This window comes from Cinclus cinclus, chromosome 11 (genome assembly GCF_963662255.1).
Source record: "Cinclus cinclus chromosome 11, bCinCin1.1, whole genome shotgun sequence".
Classification (NCBI taxonomy): domain Eukaryota; kingdom Metazoa; phylum Chordata; class Aves; order Passeriformes; family Cinclidae; genus Cinclus; species Cinclus cinclus.
In genome coordinates this window covers 15872188-15887808 of record NC_085056.1, presented here as the reverse complement: position 1 = coordinate 15887808, position 15621 = coordinate 15872188, and the positions used below count along the sequence as shown (strand labels likewise).

Below are 15621 nucleotides of genomic sequence, written 5' to 3'. Positions count from 1 at the left end.
TAATAGATGAGTTCCTATATATATATAAAATACAATAAATAAAGAAATTATATTTATTTAAATGGATATACTGCTTCAGTCTACTGCCCTTACTGGAGCTGATGTGCACAGGGTGATGACTGGTAAAAATCTGGTGAAGGCTGGTGAAATCTGAAAAAGGCTGGTACCTTTGCCTTCTGACAGAGGAAGCCCAGTGAGCTGTTAAAATACAAAGGTGATACTGAAGTCAGTGCTATACACAATATAATGAGCTTGAAAAGCCCAAACTTCCTCATGGAAAATATTTTGCTTTCCTCCATCAGACTGAAGCAAAGCTGGTTCCCAAACCAGGTCTTTCTCAACCCATGCCAACATAAAATCAAGCAAAAAACATGACTTTCAAATTACACAATTTATTTAGTATACAATAGTCATTACATCTCTTTACAACAACATATTATAAAATAACTATGTTAGATCCCACCAGCAGAACACTGAAAACAAGAAATGAAAATACAAGTGTGGATCTCAAAGGCTTTTCTGTCCTAAAAAAGTCCTGGCTCCTTGATAGCGTTTAGTCTCTGCAATCTAAAAAAGGTAATTTTTACCACAATCCCACTGATTACCTGCAGCACAAAGTCCTTGTGGCCACCAAGGAGCCCACAGGAGGAGCCCTGTCGCTGCCATTCCCACTGCTGGGATCAGGGAGTTGGCACCTCAGGAACGGGAGGTGCAGCCCTTCCCCCCCAGCCCCTCCCCTGTTGTCCAAAGGGGCAGGGAGCAGCTGCTCCCTCGGAGCTGGGAGCTGCTCTGGGATTTACTGTTCGAGCAGGCTGGTGTCCCAGTGCTGCACTACAGCCCCTGGAATATCCCTTCGTGTTAAACCTTTCTGATAATCTCTCGTAACACATCTTCCTATCTAAAACAACCCAAACAAACCAGTTTGCACTTGGTAGTTTCTGTGAAAAGGTTAAATTTCTCCTTCGGCCATACTAGAGACTGCATTTTTGAAACAAGTCTGTTTAAAAATAATTACTGTTCCAGTCAGGATTTCTTATTCTCAGCTGTTGCCTACAAGTAACTTCTGAAGACAACAGGCTATGACTGGGCCTGGGAATCCCTCCCCTCCACCCAAGGAAAGTTAGTGCACCTTTCCAGAAAGATCCTATTGCCTTCTAGAAGCCATAGAGCCCCGACATATTTTACCTTTTGTGTGCTTGTTTTCAATTACTGAAGGCACTCATTGGGGGATTCACTGACCCAGGCTTGCAGCAAGAACCACCATGCATCATTACAGGCCTAATTAAAGTTTTAATACTGATTAAAGTGCTTTATTATTGTATTATGTTAAACTGCAGTGGTCTTCAACCTCATTAAAGGATACAGGCTAGGAATTACTCAGGAGTTTCAGCTGCTCAGTGAAACAACCCAGCTCCTGTCAGCATGTGATTTAACACAGCCTGGCTACAGCACAGCCTTCTGTGCCAGAGAGAAAGGCAGAAGGATGTTGAACATTGTTTAATGACTATTTACTGAATATAAAATTGTTTGAGCATGTGACATAACCATCTCCATCTCTTCAGTAATTTACCTTGGTACAACTGAAAGGGAAAACACTTAAATCATTTGGAATTGGAGCCCAGCTCAGTTGTGACAGCTAATCTCATTACACATCTTGATTAAATTAAATGTGGAGTTTGCTATCTGTAGCACTTTAAGTTTCTCATCATTAGAAATTAATTGCAGTGGTAATTACTATAACTGAGTTATTTGCACAGGCCACAAACACTCTTATAGGTGTTCAAATGTTAATTCAACCTGGGCCTAGAGGCACTTGATTATTACAATTTAAGAATTAAGAAACAAATTAAGAAACAAATGAGCCTAGTGGATGTCTCATTCAAGAAGGAGAATACTGTGAGGCTTCCAAATTTGATTTCTGATTTAAATCTAAAACCAAAGCAGTGCTAAAAACACAGGAAAGGCGATGTGGTACCTTCATAACATTTAGAAATCTGATACAAATCACAAAGTTCAGGCTGGTAAAAAGACAAAGGGTACAAACAAATCACGGAATTCTCAGCATTGAGGTCTGCCTTCACTTAATCTTCCATGTAATTTTAAAATATTGGTAGTCTCTGTTTTAGGCTAAAGAACAAGGACACAATGATTTTGTGCTAAAATATAGAGCTTTGTGTCTGAAATAATACAAAACAAGGCTCTACTATCTGAATGTATTTGAAATACTGGTTTCCTGATGATTTAGAGATGAGTTTTCCTTTTGTCCAATTTTGCTATCCTAGTGGGAGTCACACAAGGAGAAAAAGGATCCCCTGTACTTCAGAAAGTATATACAGGAAGTGTTGTGACAATCCAAACTGAGAAATTTGGATTTCTGTTTATTCTGAGCATTTTACAAGGATACAAACATGCAACACGTATCAAGCATGCTCCAGCCTTTTTTCTCACTAGAAATACCTAACACTCCATCGTTAAACACTAAATGTTACAAACCAGTTTGTTTCTGATCACTAAAAATGCTGGACCGAAGGAAGATTAAAGTTTTTTCTTCAAAACTGTTTGCTTAATCTGCACTCACTGATTCTGCAATCACACTCACAAGACTGGAAACTCATATCCGCATACATTCCCAAAGAATTCAAAAAAGAGGCACTGAAAGAGCACATGGTTCTGTCAAAAAGGATCAGACTGTAAGACAAAACTTCATTTTGTGACTAATTTTAGGATTCACAAAGACAATGCTTACTCAGGGCAGGAGCAGCATGGGCTGCTTTCACTGAATTTCTACCATTTAAGGGGAAAATCTGAACTGCTGAGCAGATTCACAGGCTGGCACTCAGCAGTGCTCCCACATGCTTTTGCCTTTGTCTTCCAATCAGTTGCAACTGCAAAACAATTATAATCTAATATTCCAAGGGTCAGAATTTATAACTGAAATGGTCCCTGATAGCATTTATTTATGAATATTTTGGCAATGTCAATAATGTTATCAAAATTTAAAAAAAAATCTAAAAAAAAAGCATCACAGTAATTAAACAAGAAACCATTGGTGTAAAATGTCTTACAAATTGTAACCTGTTTGTAAACTTCATCTGAATTTCCTAATGTGGGTCCTAGCAGTGAAATACTGAAGTCACGGTTGGAAATATTATTTATGCTTGGCAAGTTTGTAAACATGGAATGTTTTGTTTTGAAACACCCTGGTGAAATACACGGTGTAAGAAGGAAGGGTTTTTTTTATTTCCTCACAGAAGCGAGGATACAGTGAAGGTTTCAAATCAGGTTCATTCTCTCCCAAGCCATCCATGATCTGCAATGAAATGGAAGAGATGCATGAAATTTCTTTAGCCAGTTCACAGTTACAGACAATAATAAATTCATGAAAACCTCTGCAATACGTTCACTGGGTCAGGCTGGCCAGGTTTGCTGACAGTATGAAACAAGTGGGAGGAAGAAAAACAGCTTTAAACCAGTAAGACTCAGAGTCTGGTCTCTAAATGATAAAGCTGCTTTGTCAGAGGTCTGTATCTGCCTGGGCTCCTGCAGCCTGCTCTGGCTCCTCCTCAGCCCCCGAAATGCCCGAGAGCTCCCCTGACACAGAGTGGTAACAGAACCACGCTGCGCCTGAGGGAATTGAGGGAGGGAACTCTGCTTGTGTGCTCCTAACCCGGAGCTTGTCAGGAAGTGATTACTTATCCTGCTCAGGCTGAAATTCCCCCTTTTTTCTTCTCAAATACCCTTAAAAGCAAGCAGTGTTAGTTTGGCCATTTTGAGAATGTCTAACAGCTCCAGAAGGTTTTCCTTCCCACAGTGCAAATAAGCTGGACTACCTCAGGTCTCAGTAACTGGGTTTCCAGAGTGAAGTCAAGCAAAACGTGTTTTGTCCCTTGATCTCGTCTGTAACACTCACGTGGCCATTGGCTACATCGAGCAGGTCGCGCAGGCGGCAGCCCCTGCTGTGCCTCCTCTCATAGCAAATGCTGTCCTCCAGGATCACGTAGTCCGTGCCGAAGGAGCGCAGGATTCCGTGCACGTCACTGGGAGATCGCTTGGCATAGATCTGGTAAATCTGGACAACAGGGAAACTGAGCTCCAACACACACCGCATCACCGCTCACTACTGCTTTGTTGGCTCTGTCATGACTCCTCTATCTTGAGCCGAACAAAGACCTGAGACTGAGAAGCCACGTGAATTAAGTATTATAGAAACAAACAATCTAGAAATGCTTTATTCAGTAGTCACGTGGAGGTGCGCGTTATGGTGAGGATGCTGCTGGCTACACAACGCTGGGTGGTGCAGTCAGGCTTTGAGAATGTCTCAAGTCCAGAAAAGGGGAGCTGAAAACAGACTACCCAGCTCCGTGTGCACTTTCTCAGGGTGGTATCTGTATCTAATGCTGTGTGCTGCCCTGGGAACTGAAGGGAGTATCGGGGAATGTTCCACGTGGGTTTAACAGCCCAAGTGGGCACCAGGATGTACTGATGCCACAACAGCCAAACTAGTGTCCTAGGGACTAGCTGGTACCCAGGCACAGAGCTGCTCGGACACTCAGCAGCTGCCCAGAAGTGAATCAGGAGATCCCCAAGCAGTTAAATCCTGGGCCCGTGCCTCACAGCGAGTTACTCCATGAGTAAAGCACGAGATGCCTTTTGCAGTGTGCCATTAGGACATTACGGTTTTCTCGAGTGCAGTCGGTGACACAGGCAAGGATTACTTTAAAAAATCAGAAATCTCTTACCTGCTTTGTTCTCTCTCTCAGATTCTTATCCTCATAATGGGGATGGTTGGTTAAGGTCCGTCCAGTGCACAGCTTGACTCCTGCCAACAGCTGCATGCTCCCAGCAAACACTGCTGTGTTTGGAGTGTTTGACCTAAACAAACGTTGATAAGTCTGAGGAAGCCTCTGCAGGGGTATTTTTGCAATGCTTGTGACAGATCAGAAGGAAAAAAAAGACTGGCAAAAGTATTTTTCTGCTTCTCCTCTATTCAGGGAGCAAACTGTTCAAGCAACTGTTTTCTTCAAATGCCAAGTGGATAAATTATAATACTCAACTGCAAATAAAAAATTTACTAAGCACTATGAGGAAATCTTAAGGAAAACATGATCCTGACAATTTCAAACTATTTCTATATTTCATCTATTTCTCAGGTTCATAAAGCCTCTGGATATTTATAGGTTTCTATATTCTAAGTCTTTTAATATTTCAAGACATTTATTGTGACTTAATTTTGCATCTAATATATATAAAGTACTTTATAAAAAAATTAATTATTTAAGCTGAATGGAAAAGCCTTCTGTTCCTGTCCTGGCATTCACCATTCACTTGGAACGAAAACTTTGTTCCATGAGGCATTAATCTTCCTATTCTGACAACTGTGGAAGAGAAACTATGAAAAAAGACACCTCAGTTGCAAAAAGCTGGGGCAGGGGGGATGCAGAAGATGCCAGAAAAATGCTGTCACTTATTGTTACTGTAACCTTTGCAATTCCAAAGAGCAGTCCTGGTATCTCAGGATCACTCAAATATCAATAATGAAAAAATTATCTTTGCTCACCTTCTTCTCAACAAGTTTACAATCTAAAATATTTGCAAAGATGCAACAGAAGGGCAGAGCAAAAAGAAAGAGTAAAAATGCCAGGCAGTGGACACTCCTATAATCAGGCTAATTGAAACTGGCCTAGTATGCTGAAGTGTTTTCTAGTGCTTAGTAGCCATGTAACCATGGAAAGGTCTGTGAAGACTAAACCAGCAGAAAGCAGCACAAATTAAATCAACTAAAATGAAATTAGAATGTGAATAGGTGCCTAACATCCCACATGCACGCACTGAAGTACTCCAGTAACTGTGACACTTTGGGGTGCACTTCAGGGAGCCTTTGGAAACTGCAGCTACAGTCACCTTTAAGCTCCATGATCAGCTTGAAAATGTTGAGAGACAAGTATTAAATTTTATTATCGCCTTTCAAGAGATTATGCTTAGCAAATGAATCAATAATTACAAGCCCTTCCTAAAAAATCTTGCACTGGTACATTAATCTCATCTAGGAAGCCAGAGACAGTATTTTTAATAGGCCAGTTTAACTTCACTGATAGACTAGTCCTTCAGCACTTTATAAACCAGTTTAATTCTAAAGTCTGAAAATATTTAATCTCTTAAGAAATTATTTATTATTTAAAATATTCAAAGCCACAAGTGTCCTGAAGTACATGTTACATTAAAAGAAATTAATTGCTGTTAGAATTTAATACTATGCAAATGGGATGGCCCTGACAGGCTGTCAGCCAGGACTCATCCCTGGAGCTGTGGGAAACACAAGTCTGTAGGACTAAGCTGCAAAGGACATGGGCTGGACTCACAGAGGGACTGGGGTGACTTTAGACACCCAAATAAAAGTGATGATTCTTAAAGCATATTCAGCATGTTTCTGTGTTTATGCCTGGTCCAGACAACTTGTAATGTGACAAGTAGGTTTCAGTGCTTGTTCAAGATTCGTTCAAATTTTAAAATCCGACTGGCCTTACCAAGGCAACCCTGCTCTTCTGATTGCAGATTTGCATTATAATGGGCTCTGCAGCAGACTCAAACTTTCTTAAACCTACTCACACAGCCCCTCCCAACAAGTACCAAAGGCAAAACCACAAGAAAAAAAGCAAACAAACAAAAAAGCCAAACCAGCCTGCAAGCTCTTTGATTTGAAAAGAAAGCTAAAGGGTGATAGTGGCCTTTATCAACAACCTGCTGGTAAAAATGCCTGTCAAAAAGGTAGACTCAGAGAGTACACTGAGCTCTAAGGGACCCATCAGGATCACCCAGCCCAGCCCTGTCCCTGCAGACCCCCAGCAATCCCCCTGTGATCCCCGGCAGCGCTGCCCAAACGCTCCTGGAGCTCTGCCAGCCTCGGGGCTGGGACCATTCCTGGGGAGCCTGGGCAGTGCCAGCACCCTCTGGGGGAGCAGAACCTTTCCCTGATCTCCGTCCTAACCCTGCTCTGGTCACAGGGAGCAGAGATTGGAGCTGCAGCCCCCAGTGAATCTGCCCCGAGGAAATGGATCATGAAGATTCAGGGTTCCATTACTCTCCTTTCCAAAAGCACTCAGTCCTGCCCAGAAGGTGTGAAATACAGCTGAGTTGCATTCTTTACCAGATTAGAAAGAGTTTTGCCAGCACTTCCTGCCCTCCCTATCCCTTGAAGACCATCTAGTGACCGTCACTTGCTTTTCAAACAAGTGCTTTGGGCTGGGGTGGAGTTTAAAATCTGGTGTTCCAGGTAAAGGCAGATGTTTCCCTGAGATTTACAGGTTTGAAGTCCCAGGAAATGCCACTCCGTCAGACCCATCACTGTCCATGTTTTACTGGGCAGCTCAGATGTCCCCAGACCAGTGGGAGCCCTCTTTGCCTGTGCTATACTGGTAGTGCCAAGATCACAAGTGCTGGATCTCAGTGCCCTGGGCAGAGAGCTGGGAGGCGACACTGGGAGGTGACACAGAGCCCCAGGCAGTGTCTGCCCTCTCCAATTCCCTCCCCAAGAGCTCTTGAGGGCACCACTGCTGAGTTCTGGGGACACAGGAGCACCGAGGAACATTCCCAGGGCCAGGATGGTTCCTGCATCCCAGGGATGCTCCTGCCCATGCCCTGCCTGAGCCAGGCACTACCTGCAGGGCTCTGCAGCCAGGGCACCTCCTGTGCTGCAAACCCCTGAATGACACTTCTCTATTACACAAAAACCAAGCAATTTTTACAACTGTCTGAGCAAATGATGTATAAAATGAAAGGATAATTTGTTTTTATAGCTCTCTGCCAAGCTCCATACCACACTGCCCAACCTGCAAACAATTTATTCTCTAGGAAATGTCACTAAATAATGACAAGGACTTACAGGTCAAACTGATTTACATTATATAATTTAAATGCCATTCCAACTAGACCTGATGGCATTTTGAACAAATAATCTCATTTATTTTTGAAGCTCCAAGCTTTCAACAAGTTAATTACAGCTGAGCTAATGGGTAAACTAAGTACTATATTACAGTGTAGGAACCTTTTCTTTACTTTACACTTCAGAATTTAGAGAATTATATAAATACTGAAGAATAACTCATTAAAAAATAAAAGGGTTTTACAGGAAGTACTTGCACAGACTCTGAAAGTGGTAGTAATTCTTTCTCTTAAAGTGCTAAAGAATTATTGTGAGCTGGTTTTAGGAAGCACTGAGGAAGAAAGTGCCATTGAAATTACAGGTTACATCATTAGAAATAAAGTAGCTATTTCTAGCAGAAGTCTTCCAGAGTTGAACCCTGTAGTTGGCTTTCAAAGGCATAAAATGTGAGAAGTCCCAGAGTATTCCTTTACTAGTGCCTGAGTATGGTATGAATCAACAAAGAGAAAGGATCTGAGAAAAGAAGATTCTGAGGAATATGCCATGATAGAGTTTTCTTTTTCTTTAAAAGAAAATATTTTTATTTGCAGAATGCAATATTAAAATATCACAGATTTAGCTGCAGATGACAGGCAGTAAAGCATATTCAGTCACACTGTCATGGTTCTTTTTTTTCCCTCTGGTTTGCAAAGACTGAAAATTGCAAAAATGGAAAACGACAGCCACAAAGAGCGAGCAACAAATGCATTTTTGTGAGTCCCAGCTTCACTTTTATGCATGCAGATTATGCTCACATAAAGGAGTGCACCTACACAGGTGGTATAAACCTACTTCTCAGGCACTCTCAAGTTCATGCCTGTGATTTACTCACATGTCTGTCCAACAAAAGCCCAAGAATTTACGAACAAGAATTTTTTTAAGTGTAATATTGCCTTTAAAGTCTGGAACATGTGTTGATTTCAGTCTGATTACGCTTGAAAAATCAGGAATGTTAAGTAATAGAGTTTAAAGCTTGCTTGAAATTAAAATATAGCCATTAATATAATTTAGTATAAATTACTAAAGGAAAGAACCACCATTGAAACACGATGGGTGTTTCATTTGCATAACCTTAGGAGCTTTTTGGAAATTTGTGGGGTTTCCACTAAATATATACAAATTTGCCTGCTTGTCCCCACACCTGGTTCAGGTACAGTTGACATCCAACAATGCTCTGCTGAATCTCAGTCTCAGTTAACTTTTCCATTATTTTGGCTGTTGGCCAAGATTTCTAAGAACTTTTTCTGTGAGTTTTGGAAACTGTTATTGAAATATTCCACAACTGTAGACAGATTTTCCCCTTTAAAGGCAGAAGACATTGCTTCTTTAACACTTACCAGGAGTAAACAGAGTAGGAAAGTTCACGCTATTGATTTGCTCATTCTACTGATATTCTTCCCCATCTCACAAATGAGCATGTTGTTCCTGTTGTCTTAGGGAGAAAGACCAAAACTAAGATTTTTAATGTACCTCCCAGCTGGGAAAAGAGCTGTGAACTATCCTTGGAGCATTGGGTTCTTGACTTTTTTTTGTTGCAAAAAAAAGCTAAGAAAATGACATGGTGGGTAGGAAAAAAGCAGGAGAGTGGGATATGCAAGATCATTATGTAAAAAATTGTGCTCTGCAATTGTACAGATACAAACCAGTAGAACTTCCTGAAAATGCTATGGCAATTTTAGTGAGGGGAAGAATAAGAAATGCATCTGCAGACACTTCACAGGGAACAGACTAATAGCTGGCCATTATTCAGACTGGATATTTGGACAAGTTAATATGCATTTAGAGCTAAGTGGACAGAAGGGTTTTCTTGTTGTGGAGAGATTGCAAGACAGACGAGTTATTCCTAATTCACTGCTATACATGACAAATTAGAGCTTTTCAGACTGAGTTTTAATCATGAATGATTAGTTCCTGACACCAGCCTTGACAGGTCATTAACTACAGCACAACTATCAAGTGTTAGTATAGCAAAAGTGTTCTCTTACACATCAAACTTAAGAAAATCTGTCCCACTTTGAGAAACTTACCATAAATTTTGTTGACTGGTATTTAAAACATAGATAATTAACTCTTCTTCACAGGAATAATATTTCTAAATAGAATAAATTCTAAGTAAAAAAGAACTCTGTCATGACTTGGAATGAAAAGATGACAAGCACCAGTTTAGCATTCTCAGCACTAAGAACACATGAAAAATTATTCTCATTGGAGCCAGTCAAATCCAGTTCATGGCTGGGAATAACTCCACATGCATATTTTATGTATAAATCTATATATAACTCTATAATATTGCACACAAGAGACCTGAACTATCAGACATTTACCATCTTTTAATAAAACAGTAGTGCTAAATGGAACTGGCTGGTAAACATTAGTCACAGAAACATGTCAATAAGGCTGCAAAGATTCTAAATGATGGAAAAAATCATGGCCTGCTTTCAAAATAAGTCAGTGAAGGCTTGTAATATATTTTACTCCTAAATTACTTCTTCTAGTTTATGGATTAAAGAAATACTACATTATGGAGTATAAATATGTTGCTATGGGGAGAACATAGGCTGGGTGACTGGTTTCACTGAAGTTCATTGCATATGAAGGAAATACTCCAAGGAAATACTTCAGAGTGTTCAATAATTAATGTGTGTATTCAGATTTACTTTCAGAATGTTTTCCTCCATAACATGAAATGAACTTTCTTTTTTCAAAATCATTGCTGGAGTTGCAAATAAATACAAATCCCAGGAATCTCCCTTTCAGAAACTTAACCTGAAAGTTTTTAGTGGTTACTCTATGTTAATAGAGAGCATCCTCTTTCAGTTCACAGCCCTCCAGAGAACATCCTACCTAGCCTTTTTTCTCAGCATCTTCTACATGCAGTATTCCAAACTGTTTCCACCTAAAAAATACCAACCTATGCTCTGTGAGAAAGCAGAAGTGATGAGGTGGGGTTGGAATGATTAACTCATACTCCTGAAAGACTACACCTGTGCTTAGCAAGTTCCATTAAAAATATTTTGCTTGCAGTTTGGAACGCATGTTGGGATTAATTCTAACAAGCAGAAACAACCTAGATTGTTTTAAAGTTCAACAAACAGACTGCAAATTACAATTTTTTCAGCACTACATCCAATCTTTTTAACATTATAGAGCTGAGAAGGACATTAGGCGGGGGGGGGGGGGGGGGGGGAGAAATGAAATTATTTCATTACGGAGGTCTGTTAATGTAAAGAAGTAGTTATAATATGATGAGAGAAGCTTGAAACCTCCAAATTTACCTCTTTTGACTGGGAAAACTGTGTCCTTATGGGAGCAAAGGGATCAGCTGGTTCCCTGATGCACATGGAACACAGCAGTGATACTGAACCCCAGCATGGAGCAGCACTCCACAGCTGCTCATACCCAACCTCCTGATAACCCACTCACCCTAACTATCCTCATGGGTCACCAGAGTTCACTGCTGAGCTGTGACAAATAAGGAGAACATTATAACTAAGAACATTAGATCTACACAAATAGCATTTAACTGAAATAGAGAAAAAATCCTCTTACTTAATCCAGTTCATCAGCTCCACAGTGTCTGGGTCATAGAATTCTCTCAGCTCTGATAGTTCATCCATTATTCCTGGCCAGAACTAAAATGGAAACAAAACAGAACAACCTGAAGACAGAATGAATGGAACAAGTTCTGGATGCTGACATGTATTACTTCCTATTGGCTGGCAAATAATCTAGTCCAGCTCACAGGTAAATTGCAGGGCACAAGTGTACCTATCCCTTCCTAGGAAGGAGAGGTGGCTGTCACTGCTGGATGTACACACAGTGTCAGAGTCTGTGATCTGCAGCTCCTGCTAGATGACCAGCAGGACCAGAACTGCCCATTGTCAATGATGACAAGAGAAGGAAAGGCCCCAGGAATTAACATTAAGTTTGGACAGGAAATACAAACCTAAATTAAAAAATATTGGAAATCTGTATCAGAAGTAAAGATTATTCGATGTGCTGCAGATGCTATTAATGGTACTTCAGAAGTCTGAATTAAAAGAGAGCCAGTCAAGGCAAAAATAAAAATGTGACAAAATGACAACAACCAATAGACCACCGACGGAAAGCATTTCAAAATTTACTACAGACAAAGAATACATAAATCAAATCTGGAGGACAGAAAAAAGGATTGAAACTGATTCTGAGAAGCTTAGCCCTCGCGTCCAAAAAGCAAAGGGAATAGTGATTTATTTAAGGGTTTATTGTTTAAGCCAGTGTATATTCCAGGGCAGAAGGGGGTAATTGAGGAAGATAATGACAATGCTAATGACAGATTGCTGTGCATCAGTCTTTACTACAGAGAATGTTTGGTGAAACTTACTCCAAACCTGCTATCTTTACATAATAAGGGCTGCTGGTTTGAAAATTGAAATGCTACAGGAAAGTCTAATAAAACCCACCTGATAATCTAAAAAGCCATTAATAATCTGATTTATATAATGCTCATCCAAGAGTTCAGAAGGAATTTGAATGGTGCTGCTGAGCCCCTTAGCAAACACAGGCATTCCTTCACTAAAAGTGTAATTACACAGCAGGACTGGGGGCAGGAGCTACGATTGGGCCAGTTAAGATTCTCACTAGTGCAACTGCTTGCTCCAAACACTTGTTCAAGTACTCCTGGCATCTCCCAGGTGGAGCCATGGCAGCATCACAACCCTGGGGAAGCTTTTGGAAGTACCGCAGTATTTCTGCTCTTCAGAAGCTCTCCCAGAGAGATCAGTAGATTCAGCTGTTGTGAAAAGGAAATTGTGGAGTCTCATAACAAATCAAAATTTCCTCTCTTTATTACTAAGCTGCCCTGGATAGCTACACATTCTCAGAGCTTGGAGTCCTTTGGGGTGGAAATAGAAGGAATAGGCTCTGCTTTGCTTTTCAGTCAGTGCACCCTGCCCTGTAACCTCCTAAGGAACCAGTGGCACAGTTCCCTGCTCACTGCTGGGGCTATTCCATGGCATTCACTCTGTAAAGGGTTTTTTATGTCACAATACTGCAAGTTTTGAGTGAGTACAAGCAGTTTTCACTGGAGGAAATTTTTTGGTCATGGGGCTTGCTATTACTGAATTGAAACATTTCCAGGTAGTGCTACATTTCATTAGTAGAACCAAGAGGAAATGAAGACACTTCAGGAGCACCAAATACAAGAGAATGACAAATAAAATTAAAGCACATGAGAATATGGACCAGTAACACTGACAGAAGTTTATCTTGTAAACCAAGTATATGTCAGATTGAGAAAAAGTCTGGTGACACCAGGAGATGAGAAAAAGAACAGATGGAGCACATCAGGGATGTAACAAACTGCTCAGAAGAGGGAGGGAAATGTGAAAGAGGTTTCTGACTTCTAACTGTGCTTGTCTCTGGGGTCTGAGTCTTCAGGAGAAGAAACCAGTTGTCAAGTGGCTTAAGTTAGCCCTGAACAGAAGCTGTTCAGTACAGCCAAAGACTGCTCAGATCATGGGAATATGTTGCAATATATGCAGTAATCAATGTCCATGTTTGGAGCAAAACGACTTGGCCATAATGAAGAAAAAAATGCAGCTGGAGAAATAATAGGGATAGAGTTTACTGTTAGAGAGAAATCAAGATTATTTGGCAATCCTTGGAATTAGAATGCTCAGGAGCTCACCTTAAATACCAACAATTTATTCAGGAACTATTGACATGCAAATTGATCAGCATTAGCCTGAAGTTAAAATACAGTGAACACAGATAAAGGTGAAATCTAACTACAAAGTGTAAGAAGCAAAACACAGATTCTATCTGGTACTGCTTTATGCATGTGTTGTGTTGTGTTATCTGCAACACAGCTAAAGCAGGCATGGAAATACTTCAGCATTTTCACTTTATCTGAAAGATGTTTTCACTGCAATAATGAAGAACACATGTAAACAGGAATACAGATGTCTTACAGGTCTCAAAACATCCTGTACCTGAATCCTGAAAGAAAGCTAGCATTGTAGCTGCATCTGCATCTCAATAAATTATTGTTCAAGTGATGTATTTGGGGCTGTAGTAACCACATGCCTCAAAAGAGGCTTTCATTAGCTTATTCAGGATTAAGTTAATAATCCCATGAAAGTCCTATTTTGAGGAACTGCACTGAAGAACAGTTCTTCTGACAAATGTAAGAGATAATGAAACAGCAAACTGCTCTCCTACAAATTCAAGAAAGCCATCCTTGACAGCCAGTTAACTTTGTGGTGTACAGAGACACTGCCCCTGCAATCTGAGCAGTCACTGACTGAACAGATAAATTCTTGTCTGGAAAAGAGAAAGATAAGTAAGTCTCTGTTCCAAAATTCTCCTTCCACTGTCTGTTTATACAATTTCAGAGAGAGAATATAAAACTACATTCTCACAGAAGCAATGGGTACTTTCTGGATCTCTCTGGTAAGAATTCTTGTCTGACCACTGCCAGGGCACCTGGTACAAGAGTCTTGTGGGCCACTTCCAGCTCAGAACATTCTGTGATTCCCTCAGGTTTCTCATCAACTCTTTCAGCTTTGCAGAAAAGACCCACAGAGAGATTCACTTTTCTGGTAGCTCAACTGCAAGAATTGACTCAGGACAAAAAAACACGGAGAGGTGATTAATTTCTCATTCCTACTGAGAAATCTGAAAAATATTTAAAGTCAATAAAAATATTTCCTCTGTTTAGAAGGAACATGAAAATGATGCTTTTCAGGCAGACTGAGCACTAATGAGTGCTCTAAAGCCCATGAAATCTGTGGTTTCTGTTGACTTCAGAATTGAATCTGACAGGATTTAGGAACTTTACATCTGCTCATGAAGACTGGGAGGAAAATTATTCCTAGTGATCTGTCACATTAGACTATCAGAATGTCATGCTCTTGGTATCCTCCATGTCAAAAGAAATGGCATTGTTTCTGTCATATTCAGAGATGACGAAAATGGTAAATGACTTCCTAACAGTCACATCATCAGTGGACAAAAAATGTCCTCTAACAGAACAATAAGATAATTTAAGTGGAAAACAGTATTTTTTTACTTTTTGTTTCAGTTTTAGAGGGGGGAACACAACACTGGAGTGAACTACTTTAGCAGCTTTCTTAACTGCTTCACTACTGCCTTTTGAACTGTATCAATGAAATTAATCTTGTGCTTTTCTGAAGGAAATTATTTAACAGATGTATTTTCACCTCACACTAGTTATTGCAAGAACAACAGACAAACAGTCAAAGCAGACTCTGAATCTTTTGTCTTTGTGACTACAGATTAAAAGGATGGTTTGCCCATTGAATCAGTGTTCTAAATCTCACTGCTACGACAGACTGATAATCTTGTACATGTTACTGATTTAGGTATGTTTTATGCATTTACATTTAAGTGTTTGACAATAATAATATTCTGTTTCTGGGACAGACAGAAGACAAATCTGGTACTTGACCATTTAATAATTCTGTACTTTAAAATGTATCAGATGAGGCACAGCAGTAGAGATTATGATTATTTCTGCTCCTACAATAAATCATTACACAGTGTGACAATCTGCATATTATCCACAACTTAGTTAAAACCAAAAGAGGTAACTCCCATTTCCATAAAATTATGCATTTAAATAAAACCTGCTGCTTACACATACAACCAGGTAACCATTTGTTCTATGAACAACTACTTTGGATCAAATAAGCCCAAGTGAT

The 15621-nt window shown here is 40.1% G+C and overlaps 1 protein-coding gene across 7 annotated transcripts in view; it reads right to left on the bottom strand.

The window, feature by feature from the left end:
• The window catches only part of DPY19L3 (dpy-19 like C-mannosyltransferase 3), a 38185-nt gene that overhangs the window by 2701 nt on the left and 19863 nt on the right, over positions 1 to 15621 (bottom strand). For 3 of the 7 annotated variants that reach the window (XR_009933540.1, XR_009933542.1, XR_009933541.1), the window contains 4 exons: positions 11468 to 11550; positions 4740 to 4872; positions 3911 to 4069; positions 94 to 3310 (listed from right to left, as the gene is read on the bottom strand). Coding sequence is in view for 3 of the 7 variants with exons in the window: in XM_062500202.1 (XP_062356186.1) it covers positions 3149 to 3310; positions 3911 to 4069; positions 4740 to 4872; positions 11468 to 11550 (537 nt within the window). In the remaining 4 variants the exon portion in view is untranslated. Of the gene's footprint in view, positions 1 to 88; positions 3311 to 3910; positions 4070 to 4109; positions 4177 to 4739; positions 4873 to 9255; positions 9351 to 11116; positions 11381 to 11467; positions 11551 to 15621 lie in introns of those variants that run through there. The other 4 variants (XM_062500202.1, XM_062500203.1, XR_009933543.1 and 1 more) reach the window with 4 other exon arrangements.